At 39.8% G+C, this 27,040-nt stretch overlaps 1 protein-coding gene across 3 annotated transcripts in view; it reads left to right on the top strand.

Moving 5' to 3' along the window:
* Positions 1 to 206: 206 nt before the first annotated feature.
* The window catches only part of Spg7 (Paraplegin), a 590,769-nt gene continuing 563,935 nt past the window's right edge, over positions 207 to 27,040 (top strand). The window contains exons 1-2 of one of the 3 annotated variants that reach the window (XM_067782286.1): positions 208 to 379; positions 432 to 743. In XM_067782286.1, coding sequence (XP_067638387.1) covers positions 263 to 379; positions 432 to 743 — 429 coding nt within the window. In that variant the 5' untranslated portion in view covers positions 208 to 262. Of the gene's footprint in view, positions 380 to 431; positions 744 to 27,040 lie in introns of all 3 variants that reach the window. The other 2 variants (XM_067782285.1, XM_067782287.1) reach the window with 2 other exon arrangements.

Below are 27,040 nucleotides of genomic sequence, written 5' to 3'. Positions count from 1 at the left end.
ACAGTAAAAATGAGTGTTCGTGACACTTTGCGTCGCTATATAATACGAAAAAACGTAAGACAATCACCTACAGTCACCAATAGTCACCGAAGTGAATGAATGCTCTTATATGATACGAATTTGGTTTCACTTTGGTGAAAGTGACTCTTCGCGTCGCTTTGCGTTATACATAATAACGCCATTAGTCGCTGTGACAAAGTCACATACCGTAATATTTGCCAACTCTAACAATGATCAAAAGTTTTGAATAAAATAAGCAAACATGTTAAGTCAGTCTAGACAGTTATACAATATAAAATGCGTCGTGGGAAAGTGTTCTAAGGATCTTCCTTATGCCTTAAAATTTCGAACTGCATATAATTCAATAACGACAAAAAAGGTTAGATATTAAATCCTTCCAATACAATTGCTAATATCAAACTATATCTTAGGTTAAACATTATCTCTGTGAATACAAGGCAGCATTAAATTTCTTTGTCAGATCTTGTGATGATACTCCAAAAGTAGTGCGAAGATTTCAATTGTGTAATCCAGATTTTAGTCCGCGTAAACCTGGTAGTAATAAGGAAGGTTCTAATAAATCTGCTGAAGGGAGTGATCCAAACCAGAATGGGAGTGATGATAACGACAATGAAGAAAAAGTGAAATCGGTGGTCACCAAAGTTTTACTATGGATGTTTGCTGTTTATATGTTCGCTGCATTCGTATCATTAGTAATATCCCCAAGAGGGGATCGTTTAGAGGTAAAGTTGAAAAAAAGCTAATGCTATGCGAAAGCATTCTTCAACTACTTAGAGGAATATTTTGAATAAGGTGCCACGATTTTCAAACTTTTTTTTTCGAGGGGTGGCGGGGGTCCTAAAAATCACAAAATTATCATCCGCAACTCTAGGAAACTCTTAGTTTATGAAATATAAGCTTTTTAATTTCCAAATTTAGTAAAATTTCAACTTAAGTTCTGCACTTAAAATTCGGGTCGCACATATCGATAGCGGTATCAAAAGACTCGTATTTGAGTCAAGATTCAGAATCCGAAAGCAGAAACTATATTTTATCATTATGATTGTTTAGCGACCTATTAAATTTTACCTTTTTTACTTGCTGGCTCGAGGTCATATAAATAAAAAACACGGTGTTTTGTGACAATATATTTCGATTACACATCGGTAATCGTCTTCAAGGGCGAACTAACAACAAACATAAAAACATTTAATGTAACAAACAATAATTTTATATTTTAATCAAAACACTTGATACCTACATTATTTCACAATCGTGCTGTATAACGAGGAGTATTAAAGCACGATTGTGAAATAATGTAGGTATCACATTATTTCACAATCGTGCTGTATAACGAGGAGTATTATTAAACTGTTTCTTTTTTGTTAACAAGTGTCTGTATGCTTGCGCTGTGTTGTCAATATCTGTTTTGTAGTTTCATACGTATGTCCGTCGGAGTATTCACTATATGTAACATTTCCAATTTGATACATCCTAAGACAATGATAATTAATACAGCAATGGGCTGTATAAAACGAGTGTTGAATATATCGGACGACACTTACCACAATGAGGTTAAGAAAGAAATAACTGTATTATTAAAAGATAATGATTTTCCGGATAACATTATTTAAACTTTAATAAGAAGAGCTCTTTCAAAAAATGTGAAAACTAGATCAGAGAAAGCGAAAATATTTAAATCTGTAGTTTATGTACCTAAACTATCAGAGCGCCTTGCAAAATATGATTGCTATAATAGCGAGGAAATAAATAAAAATAGCCCACAAGCCAATCAACACATTAAAATGCATTTTCAATCGTACGAAGTCGCTAATACCAGAAACAGAAAAAAGTGACGTTATATACAAAATACCTTGCAGAGGTAATGATGATAAAGAATTATGTAACAAGATATATGTGGGTTACGAAATCAAAATTGAAAACACGTCTCGCACAACAAAACTGATTTTAAAAGTTGTAATCATACAAATAACCACAAAACAGCAATCATGTGCAAGGGAGGTGCATACTCCGAACTTCGACGACGCTGCAGTCGCTTCCCAAGGCAGTCGGTTCTATGTACCGGAGCGACTCGGGATTTTTCCCGACCAAGGACTGTCATTTAAGTGTGACCCCGTTTAATTTATTTCGTCCCTCCCACAAATTGTCATCCTCCCAGCAGCTCCTTGCAGCAGGACTGCTACATATTCTCTTACTCCGGGAAGGTATCGAACCCAATCCGGGTCCGTCTCTTGACCCCGGTCCTGAGAAATGGTTTTGCTGCATTTGCCAGAAAAGAATCTTTTTAGGACGGTCATACTCTGCTCAGTGTGTATCGTGCAAGGGATGGTTGCATCGGACAGGTTGTTCTGGGCATGATCCCAAAACCCGACGTCCACGTAACTTTTATAAATCTTTTGTGGCTCCTTGTTGCTCACGCCCAAGGGCGTCCCGTAGTCTACGCCTAAGTGCCCCTCCACTACCTTCCAGCAGCCTCGCTGCTCAGCAAGCCACAACAAGTACCCGCTGCTGCTCGCGGCCCACGGCGCCAACAACTCAAACAGCTGATACCACTCATAACTACTACCTTCGTAGTAGAGCTGGTAGCAGTGCTGAGCATCAGCCCCTGCCCCCGTCTTCTTCTCCCCCCCTCTTTTCTGGCAGCAATCGTGCAGGTCAGGGAAACAGACTCTTAGTCCCTCCCTCCGTTTGCACCGTCTGCCAGCACAGAATATATAGGTTTGCGACATCCGCTCAATGCAGCTCCTGCCTTGGGTGGTGCCACTTTCCTAGATGTTCTGGTCTCCGCGACGGCAACCCCTCGACGGGTTTCATCGCGCCATGTTGCCAGGTCGCAAACCCAAATCATCCGGGTACCCCAATGCTTGCCCAAGGGCGCCCAGTCCCAAGGCCACAACAGCAATTGCGTCCTGGCCTTCCACAACCTAGGCGTAGTCACCCGTCACTTACCCCTAGAGTGGCGGCGTCACCCCTCATACACTTCAGAATTCTGCAGTTAAACTGTAATGGACTAACTGGGAAGATTACGGAGATAGTCGATTTCATGAAGCGGCACAACATCCGCATTGCTGCGATTCAAGAGACTAAACTCACAGCAAGATCTGCATTGCAGACCTGCTCTGGGTATAATGTCCACAGGAAGGACCGCGAGAGCGGAAATGGAGGCGGCCTCGCGTTTATTATACACCACTCTGTGCAATATCATATATTTGATCCTGGCATCGACCGCAGGGACAATGTCTTAGAACGTCAAGGCCTTTCTGTCCGGTCAGGCGATGCAAATCTAGAAATCATCAACATCTACATCCCTCCTGTCACCTGTTGCCCCAGTGGATACCGCCCTAAAATCGAGGCCTTACTCACTGGCAACAACCGCATTATCTTAGGCGATTTCAATGCCCATCACGACCTATGGCATTCAAACTTGCGGGCGGACAGTAGGGGTGAGATGTTGGCGGATCAAATAGAAGAAACGACGTTCTGCACAATAAACGGAGACGCCCCCACACGTATGGTAGGAAGCTGTCATAGCTCGCCAGATATCTCAATCGTGAGCGCAGAACTCGTAAACTGCGTCAACTGGCAGCCGATGGTAACATTGGCATCCGACCACCTGCCCATACCTATTTCGTTCGAGCGTACCGCCGACTTCATCGTCACCGAAAAACGCACTTTCATAAACTTCAAAAAAGGAAAGTGGGAAGAATATAAATCTGCAACAGACAGCAGCTTTGCTGCCCTCCCTATCCCGACTGATGCCCGCCAAGGGGAGCGTGCCTTCCGTAAGGTCATTGAATCCGCCTCGGCACATTTCATTCCTGCCGGGAGAATTCCCGAAATCCGGCCCCACTTCCCGGCGGAGGCCGCGAGCTTAGCGAGGGAACGCGACCTTATAAGACAGCTTGATCCAGGCGACCCCCAAATAAGGGATATAAACCAACGCATCAGATTGCTTGTGGACGAACACAAGCGGGCGAAATGGGAAGAGCACCTAAGAGGTTGTAACCTCTCAACCGGTGTAGGTAAATTTTGATCCACCGTAAAGTCCCTATCGAATTCGACTAAGCACAAAGACAAAGTTTCCATCGCCTTTGGCGATAAGATGCTGTCGGATGCGAAAAAATGTGCGAGCGCTTTCTGCCGACAATATATAATGCATTCTACGTTCGACAAAGATAGACGGAGAGCCAATAGACACGCACATAAACACAAACTCAGCGCGTCACCAATTACCATCACCGCTAGAGAGGTTGAGGACGCCATTGGTCGCGCTAAACCATCCAAAGCAGTGGGCCCAGACGGCATAGCCATGCCGATGCTTAAAAACCTAGGGAAAGAGGGTTTCAAATATTTAGCGCATGTCTTCAACCTGTCTCTCTCCACCTTTGCCATACCCGAGAAATGGAAAATGGCCAAGGTGATCCCGCTACTAAAGCCTGGGAAACCAGCTAACGTAGGTGAGTCATATCGTCCGATATCTCTCCTATCGCCAGTGGCAAAGACGCTTGAAGCCATTTTGCTCCCTTATTTCCAAGCACATTTGCAGCTAGCCCCTCATCAGCATGGCTTCAAAAAACTTTATAGCACTACCTCCGCGCTAAATGTCATTAGCACCCAGATAAATTGCGGTTTGAATCAATACCCCCACCATAGAACAGTACTTGTAGCGCTAGACCTATCAAAAGCCTTTGATACGGTCAACCATGGCTCATTACTGCAAGACCTGGAAGGGTCTACCCTTCCCCCATGTCTTAAAAGGTGGACCGCAAATTATCTGGGTGGTCGGCAGGCATCGGTGCAATTCAGAAACGAAACATCAAAACCAAGGAGAATTAAACAAGGGGTGCCACAGGGTGGTGTCCTATCCCCACTTTTGTTTAATTTCTACATATCTAAGCTACCTTCACCACCGGAAGGAGTCACAATCGTTTCCTACGCCGATGACTGCCCAATAATGGCCACAGGCCCAGGCCCAGAGATCGATGAGCTATGCAATAAAATAAACGGCTATCTCCCTGATCTCTCCAGTTTTTTCGCCTCGCGCAACCTGGCATTGTCATCGACTAAATCTTCCGCGACCTTATTTACAACATGGACGCCCCAAATGTCGACCATATTGAACATCCACGTCGATGGCACTACGCTACCGACTGTCCTACACCCCAAGATCTTGGGTGTGACGTTTGATCAGGATCTACATTTTGGTGCGCACGCAACCGCAATTGTTCCGAGAATTCAGAGCCGTAATAAAATCCTCAAATCCCTTGCTGGCAGTACCTGGGGAAAAGATAAAGAAACGCTCGTGACCACATAAAAAGCAATTAGCCAGCCGATTACCTGCTACGCGTCAGCCATATGGTCGCCAAGCCTAAAAACTACCCACTGGAAGAAACTACAGGCCTGCCAAAATACTGCTCTCAGAATCGCCACGGGCTGTCTTCTTATGTCCCCAGAACACTAACTGCATAATGAGGCGAGAATACTCCCCATCAGGGAGAGAAATGAGATGCTGACCAAACAGTTTCTGTTGAATACCCAGAAACCTGGGCATCCCAACAGACATCTGATTGCATTTTGAGGAAATACGGCACCTGAGAACCCAGCCGTATGAAGCGAAAAAACACAAGCAGGTCCTTGGTGAACTCCATAGACAGGCGTCGGACCTTTATGTCGGGAATTGCCCGGTGAATCCAGTACTTGAAGAAAAATATCCAGAACTCGCGGAAGAGGAACGCAAACTCCCCAGGGAAGCGCGTGTCACTCTTGCTCAACTTCGTTCTGGATACTGTAACAGGTTAAACTCTTACCTATCCAGAATCAACCCCGACACAAAATGTATGCCCCGCTTGCAATGTGTCCCCACATGACACCAACCATCTCTTTAATTGTAATGTGGAACCAACGCCTCTAACACCCCTTTCCTTATGGTCCACCCCTGTTGAAACGGCAAGTTTCCTTGGACTCCCGTTAGAGGATATTGATGACAATTTGTGATCGGTCGCGGCTATTAGGTGGGGCGAGCATTGCTACAACAACAACAACAACAACGACGCTGCAGTTATCCAAAAAGAGAAACAATGGAAAAAGAGATATACATTGGAAATGTTACATATAGTGAATACACCGACGGGCATACGTATGAACTACAAAACAGATATTGATAACACAGCGCAAGCATACAGACACTTGTTAACAAAAAAGAAACAGTTTAATACTCCTCGTTATACAGCACGAATGTGAAATAATATAGGTATCAAGTGTTTTGATTAAAATATAAAATTATTGTTTGTTACATTAAATGTTTTTATGTTTGTTGTTAGTTCGCCCTTGAAGACGATTACCGATGTGTAATCGAAATATATTGGCACAAAATATAAACACCGTGTTTTTATTTATATGACCTCGAGCCAGCAAGTAAAAAGGTATATTTTTTATGTATTTAATTAGCGAGCTTTGCTCATATTGCTTCATACAATAGTTTTTGTAATTGATATTAGAGAAAAATTGTAAGTTTACAAACGGCGATGGTTACTAGGTATATTTTTTATCTCGTTTAAAAATTATTCGCTGAAAACCCGTCGGTACTATTGTCGCTTTTTTCGTGGTTGCAATTAATCAAACGTAAACAAATGAAGGTGGTGAATAGTGTTGCCAGCTCCGCAACAATATCTTTTTATCTTGGTAGAACATTATAAGGAGGTGACACGTCGACATAAATGCAAACAAACATACACTATCAATGTATTTTGTTTTGTAATTCTCTGAATAATTTGAAATTAATGTATTTAATTGGAACAAGTGCAGAATACATACATGGCCTGAATGTTTAATGTGGCCACATAAATCGTTCCCGAGATGGTCGGGATAGCACCTTAATGGTGCTATGGTACCGGAGCGTACCGGATTTGTATCCGGCCAAGGACCATCACATCGATAACACTCCCCAAAGCCTTCGGGGAGCAACCTTATCGCTACAACAACAACAACATACATTTAAAAAAAATAAATAAATAAAAAGTCGGACTTTATAGAGATTTTTATGCTGATTCCAACGGTAATTCTGCGCAGAACACCTTTTTGCATAGGCGGCCTTCGGCCGCGCTTATAAAAAGTAACCCTGGGCTACGCCATGGCAAGTCCGGGTGTGTGGTATAACCGTGGCTCCCGCCACGGTGATGTCCTTCTGCGTAGTACACCCTTATGCGCAGCACCCCAAATAATATTAGACTACAAATTATTAAGTGTTTTACAAAAAAAATACATTGATAGTGTATGTTTGTTTGCATTTATGTCGACGTGCCACCACCTTATAATGTTCTACCAAGATAAAAAGATATTGTTGCGGAGCTGGCAACACTATTCGCCACCTTTATTTGTTTTCGTTTGTTTAATTGCAACAACGAAAAAAGCGACAATAGTCCCGACGTGTTTTCCGCGAATAACTTTTAAACGAGATAAAAAATATTGTTTCTGCTTTCGGATTCAGAATTTTGACGCAAATACGCGTCTTTTGATACCGCTATCGACATGTGCGACCCGAATTTTGACCACAAACAGGCGTCGGATCTTTATGCCGGGAATTGCCCGGTGAATCCAGTACTCAAAGCAAAGTATCCAAAACTTGCGGAAGAGGAACGCATACTCTCCAGGGAAACGCGTGTCACTCTGGCTCAACTTCGTTCTGGATACTGTAACAGGTTAAACTCTTACCTATCCAGAATCAACCCCGACATACAAAATGTATTCCCCGCTTGCAATGTGTCCCCACCAACGCCTCTAACACCCCTTTCCCTACGTTCCACCCCTGTTGAAACAGCAAGTTTCCTTGGACTCCCGTTAGAGGATATTGATGACAGTTTGTGATCGGTCGCGTCTGTTAGGTGGGGCGAAGCACTGCTACAACAACAACAACCACAATCCAAAGAGCTGCGGATGATAATTTTGTGATTTTCCCTACAAATCAACAATTGAAAATCGTGGCACCTTATTCAAAATATTCCTCTTCGCTGGACAGTCATCGACTAGCATTCGCCGCGTACGGTTGTATTTCAGTTGCGCTCTCTCTTTGACATTACCTTCGCACTTAGTGCAGTTTCTTGTAAACAACAAATACCGCTAACTAAAATTCCTTTAGCACATTTTGTGTTTTAGAGTGCCCACGTGCTTTAAATATAGTGTAATCTTGGTTATCTTTAACTATGCCCCCCGGGACAACAAGCCATGGGGGCAATAGGTTTTCTATTTTAGAAAACAGCCCCAAAGCAAAAAAAAAAAGAATATCCAAACCAATTGATAGTTTCCCTGACGTAACACCCCCTACCAGCCTTCCTATTCCCAAGTACGTTGTAGTCTCTGCTACTGATGTAAAAAGACCTCTATCTCTTTACTCGTGCTTTGCTGTGAAAAGATCTCTAGAGCTCATAAGCAAAAACATTGAAAAGATCACAGAACTTAGGTACGGCAGCCTATTTGTGCTAGTGAAAGACAAACAATCCGCTGATAAATTCATTTCTGCTAAACTACTACCAGGAATTTGTGTAATTAAATGCAAATTTCATGAAAACCTTAATTTCGTCAAAGACACGATTTTTGCACCCTACCTTACTATCCTTTCCGATGAAGAAATCACAAAGGAGCTAGCCTCCGAAGGAGTGGTAAATGTCTTCAAGTTTACAAAAATGGAATACAACAAAGCTGTACATACTGGAGCAATACTGCTCACTTTCGACCTATACAAGCTACCAGAAAAAATCGACATTTCATGGCACAAAGCGCGAGTAAGGGAATATTTCCCGAATCCTATGCGTTGCAAACAATGTCAAGAGCTAAGTCACACCAAAAAGCACTGCCATAAACTGTTACCAACAAACCAAGAAACCACAATTACTACCGAAAATAAACAAACAACAATCGATTCGCCTATAACTCGACTGAGTCAGCAATTGATTCAAAACAGCAATTATTACTTATTGCCAAATTCTAACATACAATTTTCCAACGCAGATTCAGGAGACATCCTGAACGTCAGTTTTGCTGAAGATTATAGCCTTAATGTTCTTCAATGGAACATAAAAGGAATATTCAACGACATGAATGAATTACGCCTTCTAATAAAAGAGCACTCACCTTCCATTATATCGCTTCAAGAAACACACCTACAATTCAATAGAACACCGCCCATTTCTAATTCGTACACAACATACTTTTACAACTTGCCAGAAAATCTGGCTAGCAAGCAAGGGATAGCCGTTATGGTTAGAAATGATATACCCCACAAACGATTGGACGTCCAATCTCGATTAGCGACTATTGCTATAGAGGTTAACATGAATATTAAATTTACCATCATATCTACGTATATTCCCCCCCCCCCCAGCAATCGTTTAGCGTAAAAGACCTCTTCGATTTGTCATCATCATCTGGGGTTAACACAGATCTTTTATTAGTAGGAGACCTCGACGCATGGAGTCCCTTGTGGGGCTCAGAATCCACCAATCAAAGGGGAAAAATAATCGAAGATTACTTGCTCTCAAATAACTTGATGGTGCTAAATGACATGGCACCAACGCATTTCACAACACACCAGACTTTCACACATATTGATTTGTGCCTATGCTCCGCTTGTTTGGCCCCAAAAGTATCTTGTTCTACTCTCTCTCAACTGCATGGAAGTGATCATTTCCCCTTGCTCACCAAAATTCTGTTAGCTCGGTCAAACCCGGGGACACCAAAACCAAAATTCATTATAGAAAAGGCAAATTGGGAGAACTTTCAACTCTCGGCCAATGAAATCATGAGCAAATACCCATTGTCCTCTAATGCAAACAAAGAAGCCAATGCATTCAAAAAAATAGTACTTACAGCAGCACATTTATCGGTACCCCAGACCCACAAGAGAAAACGCAAAACTGTAGTACTATATTTGTCATCAACCCTTCAAGCGTTAAGAGAAAAGAAACAGAAGCTTTGGCATATATATAAGACACATAGATCTCCTGAAAATCTTGTTGAATACAAGAAAGCGAATGCAATTTTTAAAAGGGAGGTAAATGTAGCTAAAAGATAGAGTTTAGAAAAGCTAACGGAGGTGATAACACCTTCCTCAGATCCAAAGAAAATTTGGGCAAATATTAAAATGCTGACGGGCACATATACCCCTAACACAATCAAAGCTTTAGTCACAGATGAAGGAACAATATGCTCCGCGACAGAAATAGCAAACCATCTGGGCGAGTTTTGGTCTAACTACTCTAAAGACTCTAATTTTGATGAAGCTTTTGTTTTACATAAAAATATGACTTTAGAAAGCGGTTACCATAACGATACTCCTTCAACGCAACCGAAACTTATTGACTTGCCCATAACAGAATTCGAATACGATTTGACGGTAAAAAACATGTCTACAAAGCAACAGTCGAATAAAAATCATGTGGGTCCCAAGTCATGTTTCAATAGCTGGAAACGAAGCTGCTGATGAAAGAGCTAAGTTAGCAGCCCAAGAACCACTTATAGTTCAAAACTTTATCTCTAAAAAGGATATCTCCAAACTGGCTCAAATACACATACTTAAAGCAAAACTCGAAGATTGGAAGAATTATGTCCACCACTACTCGAATATAAACACCAGCGAAAAGAGTCCTATATTCCCGATTAAAGTCACCTGCAACAATTTGAAAGCGTTTATCCGACTACGAATAGGACACACGATTATTAAACACGAGGCGGTTCTTAAAGGATCGAGCGTGTCACAGTGCCCCTACTGTAATGCAGAAACCAATTCTGTGATTCATCTCCTCGACAGATGTCACCATTTCGCAATAACCAGAGCAAGCCTATTTGGAAACACAAACCCTTCTATTTTATTAAGAAATCATAACGCTGTATCTATAGACAAAACAAATTAATTCCTTAGGTTAACAGATCTTAAGAAATTAATCTAGAGTTAATAATCTATAAGCCTTTAGTTAATCTAAGCAAAAACTGTAACTTAAAAAGCAAGCGAGCTGAAGGTGTTCTTACTAGTGCTCCTTTTCCAGTAAAGAAGGCATGTTGCGCTTCTTTTCTTCTAATAAAGAAAATAAAAATAAAAAAAAAATCGCTGGACTATGTTGCATTCTGCGTAAAGCTCATACATCTCATGGTGTTGTTGTAGCGATAAGGACACTCCTCTAAGGCATTGGGGAGTTGTTGTTGCATTGGGGAGTGATCGATATTGATGGTCCCTTGCCGGATGCAGATCCGATACCTAGCCGGACCATCTCGGGAACGATTAGGTATAACCAAATGCGACCTTCTGGTTATAACGCCCTCCCACCCCGTAGGCCCATGAGGACTTCGCGGTCGCCATAGCCTCGGTTGTTAATGAAACGGGATTCGCCACGGATAGGTGAGGTTGACAATTGGGTTGGAGAAGCTATAAAGCTTTTGTTATGGTTAACCATGGCACGTTACTGCAAGACCTGGAAGGCTCTACACTTCCCCTAAGGACCCCTTGGACCGCAAATTATCTGGGTGGCCGGCAGGCATTATTATTATTTATTTATTACGGTCAGAAGCATAATCCGTAAATTTGAATATTTTACAGTGTTATCTTATAGCTAAGGTTTTACAATCTAATATATATTGGCCGTGTTTTTTTTACACGTAAACGTCTATACGCTTAAACTTTATATGGACAGCTAAGCGTCAAACTTTAAATACACCTCTGAAATTGCTGCGCATAAAATGTGTACTACTAAATTTCAATACTCATTATACTCAGATGTAACTGAAATATGTGTTTTTGTTTCACCCTCTACACTAATTCTATGTATTCTATGTGTGTCCACAATTCATCGCAACTGATTTAGCTATATGTTATACCCTATGGCCATCAGAGGGTTGTGTCTCCGCTTTTCGGTACACCCTGTGGGTGCAGCTAGTTATTTAACCACTGCCGCTAGATGGGTCTCCTAAGCATTATCTAAGCGAGGATAGGCGTTTTTTTTCACGCGCAAACGTAAACGTATACGCGTGTATAAAAAAAACACGGCTATTATAAATGGGAAAGTTTAGAGGTTTGTCCAGACGTTTGCCTTTGTGACTCAATCACGCAAGAACGGCTGGACCGATTTGGATGAAATTTGGCACACATATAGCCAATAGTCTATAAGGATCTACTAGCTACATTTTTTTGAAAAAGGGGGGGGGGTCTCCGCCCCCTAGGAACAGTTATAATTTAATTATTGTATTTTTTCACGCCAGAACGGCTACACGGATCTTGATGAAATTTGGGACACAGACAATAGTCTAATAGAGCAATTTTTTTCGAACGTGGAAAGGGGGGTGGGGTCCCACGACCCCTTCGAACAATTACTTTTTAATAATTTATACATATTATAACTTTACATATACTGGCCTTCACCAATATTACAGAATCAATGGTTCAAATAAGTCGAGGGATTACAAAATGAGCACTTCCACCCTCCGTCCTCCCGCCCCCTTCTGCCACCCTCTGGTGTAAAATGTATAAATTGTAACTCAATATACATCTGGCTCATACAGATCGAGATCGTCTCCTCCCGTCATCCGCCCTCCTTCAATTGCTTTTATTAGCTTCACCTGTATGTTTCTTTGTAACTTTTCATTCGCTCCAACGCGCATGCTGCCTTATTAACATGGTTTTATAATTAGCTTCACCTTATTTGTAATCCCGTTAGGGTCATATCGAGACCTTTCCGGGATAATTTCTGGATGGTTTTCGGGATCCCGCCGGGGTCATTTCGGGAGTTTTTCGGGATCATTTTGGGACCCTTCCGGGATCGTGTCTGTATTGTTTTCGGGATCCCGTCGGGGTGATTTCGGGACTATTCCGGGATCATTTCGGGACTATTTCGCGATCATTTGGGGACCCTTCCGGCATCATTTCTGGATGGGTTTCGAGATCCGTCCGGCATCCCGTCGTGGTATTTTCGGGATCATTTGCGTACCTTTGAGAGGTAAATTCTTGATGGTTTCCGGGATCATTACGGGACTTTTTCGGGGTCATTTTGGGTCCCTTCCTCTATCATTTCTGGATGGTTTTCGTGATCCGTCCGGGATCCCGTCGGGGCCATTTCGTTGCTATTTCGGGATCATTTGCGGTATCTTCCGGCATCATTTCTGAATGGTTTTAGGGATCCGTCCGGGACTTTTTCGGGGTCATTTTGGGTCCCTTCCGGTATCATTTCTGGATGGTTTTCGGGATCCGTCCGGGATCTTTTCAGGACTTTTTCGGGATCATTTGGGGTCCCTTCCGGCAACATTTCTAGATGGTTTTCGGTATCCGTCCGGGATTCCGTCGAGGTTATTTTCGGACATTATCGGGACTAATAAAGTGGCGCGAAAACGAACGGTCGTGTTTAATTTTGCTCCTTGAATTTTATATTGAAAAATTGTAAAACCTCATAAAAATATTAGATAACATAATCTAATGTAAGAGATAGAGACTCAGGAAACTAATTTCGAAGTTATTTGTGACATTAAATAAAATAAAGTCTAAATTAATCAATTTTTAATATAAATAAGACATACACATTTGCACCTGCATTAGTGGCTATATGCATATGTACATATGTATGCACATATATGTATGCAAGTTACTTAAACCAAAATGAAAAAAAGTGCGACAAGTGCAAAAGTTCGATACGTGGAGAAGTGGCCAATATACGATGTGAAGGGGTGTGTGGTAAATATTACCACCTGACCAAATGCTCTGGGTTGGACCAATACCGCATTAATAAACTGCAAGAATGTGAATACTAAGATTTATGTGTACTGACTGTGTACAGTATGTACATAATGTAGATGACATATTAAAAGACATGCAAATGGTAGTGAAGCAAAATGGGCAACAACTACAAGAATATAGAAGTGAATTTGACAATGCACTTAGAAAGAACGAAAAAGAAATAAAGCATCTTCTACAAGCGGTGGAAACAGCTTTCAGTGAAAGAATTAGAGCTATGCAAAAAGCGCAAGAATCGTGTGAAAAAAGTGTAAAAGAGGTTAATAAAATACGGGAAATAGCAGAAGGCTTTAAGCGAAGCAGTGAACAGGTACGTATCGAATTAAAAACTAACAAAGATGACAATAAGAAAATTATTGAAGCAATAAGCAGCGAAAACAAAAAAATGTGCAATGAACTGAAGCAGAATGTCAATAATGTTGAAGCAAAAATATCGTATGCGAACATAACAAAAAGTAGTAAACAAAAAAAAAGAAGCGTTGCCAGAGATAAAAAAAATTATCCACTAATAGTGAAACCGAGCAAAAAACAAGATGCGGAAAGGACAAAAAATTACCTTAATTCAAAAGTAGACCCTAAAGAGCTGCAAATAACGAATATAGTTACTAGGCAAAGCGGAGTAGTGATAGTTGAAAGTAAAAATGATCAAGAACGAGATAAAATTAAAAATTCCATCGAGACTAATCTTTGAAATACCTATGAGGTCAAGATCCCTAAGAAAGGGAAACCGACAGTTGTTGTATCGGGTATAAATTATAAATATGATAGTGAAGAACTGGCGCAGAGAATTAAACGACAAAATGTGTGTCTTTCTGAAACGGACATTAAAATTATAAAACTGTATGAAAAGAAAAAGGGTTCGAATGTGTATTACAACGCAGTACTGGAAGTGGACGTAGAAGCTTTCACGAATATATTAGCTGCAGAAAAGATAAATGTAGGCTGGGAACGGTGCAGAGTGTATGATGCAGTCCAAGTACTTTGTTGTTTTAAATGCAAATGCTTTCATCATAAGGCCAGTGACTGTAAAGAAAGGGAAGTATGCACAAAATGTCTTGGTGAACAAAAACATACCCAATGCGATAAGGAGCCAGTCACGAAATGTATCAACTGTATGAGGGCAAATAAGGAACTGAATCTTGGGCTTGATGATAACCATGATACTATGGATAGAGCATGCCCTGTATATCAGCAAAAATTATCCGCAAGGAAAAAAAAGATTGTTTATTAGCAACCAAAGCATAAAAAGTACAAAAATCGAAGTAGTGGGGTGCATAGCTTAGAATGTATATATCTCAATATTTGTAGTATAACAGCAAACAAAACTGAACTGGAGAGGCTTGTCGAAATAAAAAAACCAAACATTGTACTATGCGCAGAAACATGCACAACTGATCTTATAATGGATACCGAATTAAATATTCCGACATACAAATGTATTCGTTGCGATTCCCATAGTAGACATACGGGTGGTGTTTTGATGTATGTTCATGAAAATTTAGAGTTTAGTATAGTCTGCAATATAGCCATTAACATGAATATATGGTGCATTATTATAAAAATCAAAAAATGTGCGTTAAAATGGAAAATTGGTGTACTTTATCACTCACCGAGTAGCAGTGAAGTTTATTACGTTTTTAGATGAAATCTTGACTGAAAACCTCAAGGAATCAGACAATAATATCATAATTGGAGATTTTAACATCAATATGAATGTATCGTCAACATACTCGAAACACCTATTAAGTTTATTCGCACAAAGGGCAATGATTCAAAGAATTAATTTAAATACGAGAATAACAGAGAACTCTTCTACCAAAACTGACTTGCTCTTTAGTAATAATGATCAAGTTAGGTCGGAAAATATAGTTGAATATAGAATTTCGGATCATGAAACAATTAATTTCAAAGTGCCAACAACAAAGTTTTGCAAAATGAGAAGTTACTCTACTTTTACCTCATGGGAATACTATAGTTCCGAAAACCTTTTAAATAAGCTAAGAACATGCGATTTTAGCTTTATGCGTAATGCTGGAGTAGAAATCAAAACTACAGCACTGAACAATATTCTTACTGAAGTAATGCAAGCACTGACATATGTGAAGAGAACAAAAATACAACTGAGAAATAAATGGTATGACCGTGAGCTTACAGCTCTCCATAAAAGAAAACTTGAGCTATATAATATTGCCACAGAAATAGGATACTGGGATGAATACAATGTATTAAAGGAAATATACAAAGGTACGATTATGTATAAGAAGAAGATGTATATGGAAGGCAGAGTCCACAGCAATAACGGAAATATGAAGCGGATGTGGAAGTGTCTGAAAGACCTCGCAGAGCTTACAGATAATAAAAAAAATATCACTAAGATAGTAATACATGGCGAATGCCTCGATAATGAGTATCATATAGCTAATGCCCTAAAATATTTTTTGTACAGAGCATAGTCGAAATTAGTGATAGTATTGAAGAAGTGCCTACTGCATCCGAAATAAACGTTGATCGTTCGATCGCAATATAACCATTTCTTTTCACTGACATTGTGTTAGATGATATAATGAATATCACAAAAGCTTTTAAAAATAAATATGGCGGAGAAAAGCTTGTATCTGAGGGTGTTTTCAAGGATTCCATGATGTACATTGGTAACTTTTACAAAGACATAATAAATGAGTCCCTAAATAATGGCATTGTTCCAAACTGCTGGAAAGTTTCAACAATAGTACCTGTGGAAAAAGTAAAAAATACAGTGAAACCGGAGGAGCTACGGCCAATCAATACATTACCCTCAGATGAGAAAATTATTGAAATGGTGGTGAATAATCAATTGGTGGCATACCTAGAAAAGCACAAAGTTATTATACCAGAACAGTCTGGATTCAGGAAGAGCCATTCTTATGAAACAGCACTCAACATGGTTATTGCAGAATGGAAAGAAGATATATCAGATAAAAAAGTTGTGGTGTCTGTCTTCTTAGACTTGAAACGGGCCTTTGAAACAGTTGATAGACGGGAATTGTTGAATGTTTTGTTCAAAACTGGTGTCAGAGGACAGACTTTGGAATGGTTCCGAAGTTATCTCAGTGACAGAAAGCAAAGGACGGTAATTGGAAACGCAAACTCATCGGTTGTGGATGTAGATATCGGATTGCCACAAGGTTCAGTACTTGCACCGATACTATTTACATTGTACATAAATGATATATAAAAAATGCTTAAAATATTGCAATATACGTATTTTTGCGGATGATGCACTGCTCATCATCAGTGAGAAATATGCCGACTGTGCAATGCAGAAAGCACAAGAAGATCTTGACTCTCTATACAACTGGTTGTGCCTTAAAAAATTGAAGTTAAATATAGATAAGACTAAGTTCATGGTATTTTTCAAAAACCAGAACATCATACGTAATAACGATTTAAACAATATAACCCTGAAGATAAAAAACAATTTAATTCAAAGAGTAAATGAAATGAAGTACTTAGGAGTTTTAATTGATGAAAACCTGAATTTTGGAGAACATATAAATTATCTTGAAAGGAAAATTGCGCAGAAAATAGGATTCATGTACAGAACATGCAAACATATTAGTCAACGTCATAAAATAATGGTGTATCGTTCAATTATTGAGCCGCACTTTATATACTGTCCTACAATTCTGCTGATAGCGAGTGATATGCAAATTAAAAGACTACAAATACAACAAAACAAGGCAATGTGATTTATATTAAAATGTCCCCCAAGAACATCAAAAACTATAATGCTGAATCGGTTAAACTGGCTTAGTATAAAACAGTCAATAAGTTTCTTCACTTTGAAATTTATACATCATGTAAGATTAGGAATGCTACCGAGTTACCTGAGCAATAAAATATTATATAATCACAAGATCCATAGCTATGGAACTAGATACTGCAATAATATAAGACTGCCTAGAGTAAGAACAGAGTTCGCAAAGAAGACTTTAGAATACACTGGGTACAAAATGTACAATGAACTACATACTGAGATAAAAGATTGTGAAAATATTAATAAATTAAAAAATTATTTTTATATTGTAAAACACTTAATATTTAATGACACAAATGTTTAATTAACATCAACTAGGTCTTAAAGACCGTAATAAAGAAATATAATAATAATAATAATATTCCGGGATCATTTCGGGACTTTTTCGCGATCATTTGGGTACCCTTCCGGCATCATTTCCGGATGGGTTTCGGGATCCGTCCGGCATCCCGTCGGGGTATTTTCGGGATCATTTGCTTACCTTTGAGAGATAAATTCTTGATGGTTTCCGGGTTCATTACGGGACTTTTTCGGGTCATTTTGGGCCCCTTCCGGCATCATTTTTGTATGGTTTTCGGGATCCGACCGGGATCTCGTCGGCTCCATTTCGGGGCTATTTTGGGATCATGGGGGGTATCTTCCGGCATTATTTCTGGATGGTTTTGGAGACCCGTCCAGGATCCCGTCGGGGTCATTTCAGGACCTTTTCGGGATCATTTGGGGTCCCTTCCGGCATCGTTTCGGGATGGTTTTTGGTATTCGACCGGGATCCTTTCGGGGTCATTTTGCGACTTTCTAGACTAATACGGGGTCATTAATCCTTTCAGTATCATTTCTGGATGGTTTTCTGGATCCGTCCGGGTCATTTCGGGACTATTTCCGGATCATTTGGGGTACCTTCCGGCATCATTTCTTGATGGTTTTCGGGATCCGTACGGGATCCCATCAGGGTCATTTCGGGTATATTAGGGGATCATTTTTTGGACTTTTCCGGCATCATTCCTGGATAGTTTTCGGGATCCGTCCGGGATAATGCCAGGTTGGAGAGATCAGGGCGGTAGCCGTTTATTTTATTGCATAGCGCATCGATCTTTGGGTCTGGGCCTGTGGCCATTATTGTGGCGTAGGAAACGATTGTGACTCCTTCCGGTGGTGAATGTAGCTTAGATATGTAGAAATTAAACAAAAGCGGGGATAGGACACCACCCTGTGGCATCCCTTGTTTAATTCTCCTTGGTTTTGATGCTTCGTTTCTAAATTGCACCGATGCTTGCCGACCACCCAGATAATTTGCGGTCCACCTTTTAAGACATGGGGGAAGGGTAGACCCTTCCAGGTCCTGCAGTAACGAGCCATGGTTGACCGTATCGAAAGCTTTTGATAGGTCTAGCGCTAAGTTTGCGGCCTCCGCCGGGAAGTGGGGCCGGATTTTGGGAATTCTCCCGGCGGGAATGAAATGTGCCGAGGCGGATTTAATGACCTTACGGAAGGCACGCTCCCCTTGGCGGGAAGCAGTCGGGATAGGGAGGGCAGCAAAGCGGTTGTCTGTAAAGGATTTATATTCTTCCCACTTTCCTTTTTTGAAGTTTATGAAAGTGCGTTTTCAGTGACGATGAAGTCGGCGGTACGCTCAAGCGAAATAAGTATGGGTAGGTGGTCGGATGCCAACGTTACCATCGGCTGCCAGTTGACGCAGTTTACGAGTTCTGCGCTCACGATTGCGATATCTGGCGAGCTGTGACAGCTTCCTACCATACGTGTGGGGGCGTCTCCGTTTATTGTGCTTCTTCTATTTGATCCGCCAACATCTCACCCCTACTGTCCGCCCGCAAGTTTGAATGCCATAGATCATGATGGGCATTGAAATCACCTAAGATAATGCGATTGTTGCCAGTGAGTAAGGGCCTGATATTAGGGCGGTATCCACTGGGGCAACAGGTGGCAGGAGGGATGTAGATGTTGATGATTTCTAGGTTTGCATCGCCTGACCGGACAGATAGGCCTTGACGTTCTAAGACATTGTCCCTGCGGTCGATGCCAGGATCAAATATATAATATTGCACAGAGTGGTGTATGATAAACGCGAGACCGCCTCCATTTCCGCTCTCGCGGTCTTTCCTGTGGACGTTATACCCAGAGCAGGTCTGCAATGCAGATCTTGCTGTGAGTTTAGTGTCTTGAATCGCAGCAATGCGGATGTTGTGCCGCTTCATGAAATCGACTATCTCCGTAATCTTCCCAGTGAGTCCATTACAGTTTAACTGCAGGATTCTGAAGTGCATAAGGGGAGACGTCGCCACTCTGGGGGTAAGTGACGGGTGACTACGCCTGGGTTGTGGAAGGCCAAGACGCAATTGCTGTTGTGGCCCTGGGACTGGGCGTCCTTGGGCAAGCATTGGGGTACCCGGATGATTTGGGTTTGCGACCTGGCAACATGGCGCGATGAAACCCGTCGGAGGGTTGCCGTCGCGGAGACCAGAACATCTGGGAAAGTGGCACCACCCAAGGCAGGAGCTGGATTGGGTGGATGTCGCAAACCTATATATTCTGTGCTGGCAGACGGTGCAAACGGAGGTAGGGACTAAGAGTCTGTTTCCCTGACCTGCACGATTGCTGCCGGAAAAGAGGGGGGGGGGGGGGGAGAAGACGGGGCAGGGGCTGATGCTCAGCATTGCTACCAACTTTACTACGAAGGTAGTAGTTATGAGTGGTATCAGCTCTTTGAGTTGTTGGCGCCGTGGGGCGCGAGCAGCAGCGGGTACTTGTTGTGGCTTGCTGAGCAGCGGGGCTGCTGGAGGGTAGTGGGGGGGGGGGGCGCTAAGGCGTAGACTACGGGACGCCCTTGGGCGTGAACAGCAAGGAGCCACAAAAGATTTATAAAAGTTACGTGGACGTCGGGTTTTGGGATCAAGCCCAGAACAACCTGTCCGATGCAACCATCCCTTGCACGAGACACACTGAACAGAGTATGACCGTCCTAAAAATATTCTTTTCCGGCAGATGCAGCAAAACCATTTCTCAGGACCGGGGTTAGGAGACGGACCCGGATTGGATTCGATGCCTTCCCGGAGTAAGAGAATATGGAGCAGTCCTACTGCAAGGAGCTGCTGGGAGGATGACAATTTGTGGGAGGGACGAAACAAATTAGAGGGGGTCACACTGAAATGACAGTCCTTGGTCGGGAAAAATCCCGAGTCGCTCCGGTACATAGAACCGACTGCCTTGGGAAGCGAGTTATTTAGTTCCTGTTGCACTTTGTCAATTTCAATATTAATATTATTCTCACTAATCATAATTAATGCGTCATCCGCATAAAGTCTAATTTCACAACCTTCGATAGCATTGACTATATTATTTATGTATATAAGAAATAGTATAGGTGCTAATACTGTGCCTTGAGGTAACCCTATGGGTACCACTAATTCATCAGACGTCACAGCATTTATAACTGTTTTCTGCTTTCTCTGCTTCAAATAGTTCAGTATCCGTTATGCCAATACGCTGCATTTTTTTTATTAATATCTCGCTATCCACCATCTCAAAAGCTCTTTTGAGGTCAAGGAAAACTGAAACCACTAATTTTGTTGTTTAGCTCTTCTTTCCAATCAGATATCACCAAGTTCAGCGCTGTCTCACAGCAATGTTTTTTCCTGACTGTTTGTAGACTAGTATATTGTTTCTTTCAAGATGATTCACCTATGATTCTTAACAACGACTTCGAGAATTTTAGCGTCACTTGGAAGGGTATTTATGGGTCTAAGTTCTTCAGGTTGCATTGTCTTTTTAACTTTTTCCACAGGTATTATTGTAGACGTTTTCCACATTTCAGGTACCACAACATCCCCTAGGCTGTTATTGATTATTTGAGAATAGAGATATCCGGTATATGATATACAATCTTTTAGTATACCTTCGGATAGAAGTTTTCGTCCTATTTTATATTTAAAGTCTTTTAGTATAATTGTGAGTTTGGCGACCTCTTAATTAATTACTTATTTTGTTTAAAGCTGGCTTCAGGTCAAATTGAGTAAAACACAATATGCTTAAGTTTTACTACCAATATATTTCGGCTACTCTTCCGGTAACCGTCTTCAGGGCGTAACTATTGACAAAATCAAAACAAAATAAAATAAAACATTGTCAATTGCACATTAAAAATAATAAAATTGAACAAAATATATGTACATACATTGCATTTATTTACACGTCTGCTCTGTCTGACGTGGAGCTGTGTACTGTCTTGTTGGAAAGTAAATATTTGTAGCTGTGCGCGCAGTTCGCTATATCTGTCTTATAATTGAGCCTAATGTTTGTATCTTTGTCGACGATATGTAATATTTCTAAAGTGAAACGTTTGCTATAATGTTGTTCTTGCTGGAGAATCTTTGTTTCTTCAAAATTTGGTGAATGTGCTCTCATTTTACAGTTCATCATGAGTGCTGTTTTTTGATTCATTACATTATGGCAATGTTTTAAATCCGACTTGTGTTGGGCAAGTCTACTTTTCAATTTTTGTTTGCTTGTTCCTACATAAACACTATGGCAAGGCTCATTGTTTTTACCTCCTTTGCATGGAATTTCATAAACTACGTTACTTTTTTCCATTTCGGGTATTTTAGATTTTGTTTTGTTGAAAAAGTTGTTCAAGGTATTTATGGGTTTGTGTGCTATTTTAATATTTTCTTATTGTAACAATCTGACGTCGCGAGTCGTTCAGAGAGTTGAGGTACATAAATAACTGATTTGAAGTCTTTTAGGATATTAATAACTTCATCGCTGGTAATTTTAGTAAACTTTAATTTTGAATGGACTTGTGTATCCTCTACTTCAACTTGACAAATTTCTATGTTATTATTAATTTCAATTACGCTGTTTACAAAAAATCTATTAAGACCATTCGCCAGATCGGTTTCGTTTTCAACCAGTATGCCATCCAGTATCACCTTTAGTTAGGTTAGTTAGGCTAACCGTTTGTTTGAGATACTTCCACATTTCTTTAGCATTATTTTCATTCATAATGATTTTATTCTCCATGTACTTTATTTTTTTTAATTTGACTAATTTTTTGTATGACCTATTTATATTTTTATATTCATCCCACTCTCCAGTTTGTAACGCATGCGTATACATATTCAGCCCAATTCTAAACGAAAATTACGTGCGAGTTTTTCCCTTCTCCCATTCCTCATTCTAAATAACAATTCCTAGTGAGTTTTTTCACTTCTCCCTTTCCTCCTATTCTGAACAATGTTCGAAAAAGCGGAAACCGGTTATGGGAGAAAAGTAGGTATTATGAATGTGAGGGAGAGGGAGATTTCTCTGCCATTTCATAGGAGTTTTTCACTAGTTAAATTAAAGGGAATGCATCAAAATAGTTAAAGGAAATTGGTTATTTTAAGAAAGAACACTTATTTGTACAAATTGTATTTACATTCTACCACAATATTCTCACTGTTAATACAACAACAACTACAACCACAATATTCTTTATTTTAAGTCGAAAAGTATATCATAAGCAACGGTAGAGCTCTTGGTATACATATTTGATGCAGCCATCCAGAAATTGCGTAAGGATTTTTTAATAAGGCTTAAATAGATTTTGGCATATGACGAAGGACGAATTCAACTCAACTTGGCCGCCAGAAAATTGCTTTGCTGAATGAAAGCAGGCAACTCCGGCAGATTTGTGTTATGCGGCCGTCTTCTTATTTTCCGCTGTTGATGTTGCTGTGGCACCAATTCATTACTCATTTCAGTGAATATCACATGAAATGCTATAAATACTGTGCATTGTTTATATTTTATTTCTTAATTTCCAACAAATTTGCAACAATAATTAAACTTTTCAATTTTTTAAACAAAAGAAGAAATGTGCAACGAAATTTCAATTGACAAAACAGCTGACTTCGAAAATTCGAAATTCCTATTCCCCAATTATTGTTCTCCCTAGGAGAACAGAATTGGAGGAATTTTTCCGCGGGAATAAAAAAATCCGCGAGAATATTTAGAATTGGTCTGATTATATTTGTATTTAATCATTTGTGCCAATTCTCTGTCATAACATTTATTCATTAACTTGGTATGCACTTCTTTCTCATAGGTTAAACTTTCCATAGCCTGAATCATTATGTTATTAATTAATTCAACTTTTACATAAATTGATAAGTTTACAGTAAAGTTGACGTTAAATGATCTAACGATGCTTATTAATATATCACTATTATATTTTTCCCAAGCTATAATTTTCTTGGTCAGTCTCATCTTGTATACTATAAACGAAAGAAAAATATACCATCTCTGCCATTTCTGGATCAGCTGTTCCATGATGTAATAATAAAGGTGATGTCAACAACATAACTTCACTTTTTCGCAGCTCTAAATGCCAGTATTTACGTGTATTCCAAAAGTAATAAATTTGGATTGTTTAATATTTCGTACAAATTCTTCAACTAAATTAGTTTTCTGCAAAATTTTATCTGTATTCTGTTAGGGAATACAAAGTTACGTTAATCTTTTTTGGCTAAACAATTCTAGTAACGGCTTATATAGTTATAATATTTATTAACGTATAGTAAAATCTACTACGATTGTAGTAGAACTCAAAGGCAGTTTTGTAGATAGATGCACAACCCTCTAAATTATGCATGCCGAACTTGTCAGAATGAGGGAAAACGTCAACGGGATGAGAACACCTGAATATTAATTTCATCATGAGCTGTTCGATTTTTTTACTATTTCTGTATCTTTTTTCGCGATTTGAAATTTGTTCAAATATTTAATTTCAAGATTTTACAAAAATGTTTTATTATGACAGTAGTGCGAGCTGTAGTGACGAAAATAATAAAGAGGAGCTTAGACTCAATAGAAAAAAAAATCAGAAATAACTCTGATATTTTCTAGCCCAGCTACAAGAAACTCGAACTGTTGCGCACTCGTTATTTTCAATTTGAATATCCAAAAACTAGAGCTGCAGAAGTATCGATAGAAGTATCGATACATCGAGTACTAGGTTCATGGTGCGATTATCGATGTTTTTTTTTTTCTAAATATCGAGTACTGTTTTCCCATTTCTTATTCCTTTTTCTAGCGGCAGAATTACCAGCGTCTAAAACTTTGGTAAGACAAATAAAACATGAATAAATAAAATTACATACATTATGTCAGATTTGTGTTTATTTTATATGAATACCTAACAAGTTAGTGGCTCTGAATATTGAAAAATTCTTACAAAAGTTCAATGTGAAAGGTACGTTATATTTTCATATTATATACACATATATACATGTATTCGTATATGTAGATATATATGTAGATATATAATGTCAGGCATGCTTAACCAACGAACCGATATCATTTCGTTACGATAATTAACGTTAATAAACGAAACAAAGTCATTTCGTTTCGTTTATTAACGTTAAAAACGTCAAATTAGCGAAATGATTTCGTTTCGTTTTCTGCCATATCAAAACGAAATCAAATCGTTTATGTTGATTATTAATTTAAAACTATGCTGGCAAAGCTGATTGATGGCGGAGTCATTAAAGGTGAAAGCATTCGCCAAGCTGATTGCAACTTTTCTCATGAATTTTGACAGTACGAACATTTCTCAGAGTATTTTTGACATTACCACCAACGAATTACACAAACAAATTACATGGAGTTTGTGTGTGTATGTGCCCTCGTTGTTACCACCTTACGGCTTCACCATGGCTATAGCATTGCCAGCACAATTCAAACATAAAGTATCACGTTTTTGTTAACGTTTTTAACGTAAACGAAAGCTTTTCGTTTCGGTTAAAAACGAGATACAATTTATCTTGATAATTTCTTTATCGATAATATTTCGAAGTGTTTCAACGGAAACGGTGGAAATTTTTTGATAAACGATTAGCTTAACGTTAAGGTGCATCCCTGTATAATGTACATGTACATATTGTATTTCTGCCATGAAAAGCTCTCAGTGAAAACTCATCTGCCTTGCAGATGCCGTTCGGAGTCGGCATTAAACAAAGTAGGTCCCATCCCGCCAATTTGTAGGAAAAAAATCGGAGCACGACGAAACTTGGAAGAGAAACTCGGCCTTATATCTACATATAGTTACATAAATGTCTGATATATACCTGATATTGCTTTTAAATTGAGCAAGCGCTTTTCACTATAAAAATAATTCGATATATATCGCGATATATTGATACCCTCCCTCTTGAATATCGAAAATATCGAGTACGCCGAATATCAATACTTTTGCAGCTCTACTAAAAACCCAATGCGTATTACATGTTTATATATTTAATTAATTAAAAAAGAAATGTTTTACTTACAAATTTTCCTTCTCTCGTCGGTAAAAACAGCGTCGACAAAAATGGCGTCGTGTGAGGGCGACGACGACAGCAAATTTACTTAGCCAATACCAAACATGTGTCGATAGTCGTCAATAGTTATCCAAAACGACGATGGCAATACCGAACTTAACACGTCGTCGTGAGTCGTCGTCGTTCAGTGACGACGACGACAATGACAATAAGGGTGAATAATTTTTGCGACTAAATTTAACATTATATTGCTTAATAATTTTTACTTCACCCTGTGCAAAGCATTTATTTTGTTTTGTAATCATTCAGTATATATTATTGTTGCATATGGCGGCCACCGTGGTGTGATGGTAGCGTGCTCCGCCTATCACACCGTATGCCCTGCGTTCAACTCCCGGGCAAAGCAACATCAAAATTTTAGAAATAAGATTTTTCAATTAGAAGAAAATTTTTCTAAGCGGGGTCGCCCCTCGGCAGTGTCTGGCAAGCGCTCCGATTGTATTTCTGCCATGAAAAGCTCTCAGTGAAAACTCATCTGCCTTGCAGATGCCGTTCGGAGTCGGCATAAAACATGTAGGTCCCGTCCGGCCAATTTGTAGGGAAAAATCAAGAGGAGCACGACGCAAATTGGAAGAGAAGCGCGGCCTTAGATCTCTTCGGAGGTTATCGCGCCTTACATTTATTTTTTTTTTTTAATCATTCAGTTAATTCGTCACCATTATTTTTAAATTGCATACTTTCATGAAATTCCAGATATAATGAACACGCACAATACAATTATATTTGTTAATAACTATATTATTCAACACCCACGATTATATTTGTTAATAAATATATTAGCCGTGTTTTTTTTACACGCGTATACGTTTCGTTGGCGTGGGAAAAAACGCCTATCCTCACTTAGATAATGCTTAGGAGACCCATCTAGCGACAGTGGTTAAACAACTAGCTACAGCAACAAAAGCGGAGACACAACGATCTGATGGCCATAGGGTATAACATATAGCTGAATCAGTTGCGATGAATTGTGGACACCCATAGAATACATAGAATTAGGGTAGAGGGTGAAACAAAGACACATATTTCATTTACATATGAGTATAATGCGTATTGAAATTTAGTAGGACAAAATTTATGCGCAGCAAT

This window comes from Eurosta solidaginis, chromosome 4 (genome assembly GCF_040869045.1).
Source record: "Eurosta solidaginis isolate ZX-2024a chromosome 4, ASM4086904v1, whole genome shotgun sequence".
In the NCBI taxonomy this organism is placed as follows: domain Eukaryota; kingdom Metazoa; phylum Arthropoda; class Insecta; order Diptera; family Tephritidae; genus Eurosta; species Eurosta solidaginis.
The sequence above is the reverse complement of the archived record's forward strand: the minus strand, read 5'-3'. Positions and strand labels throughout refer to the sequence as shown.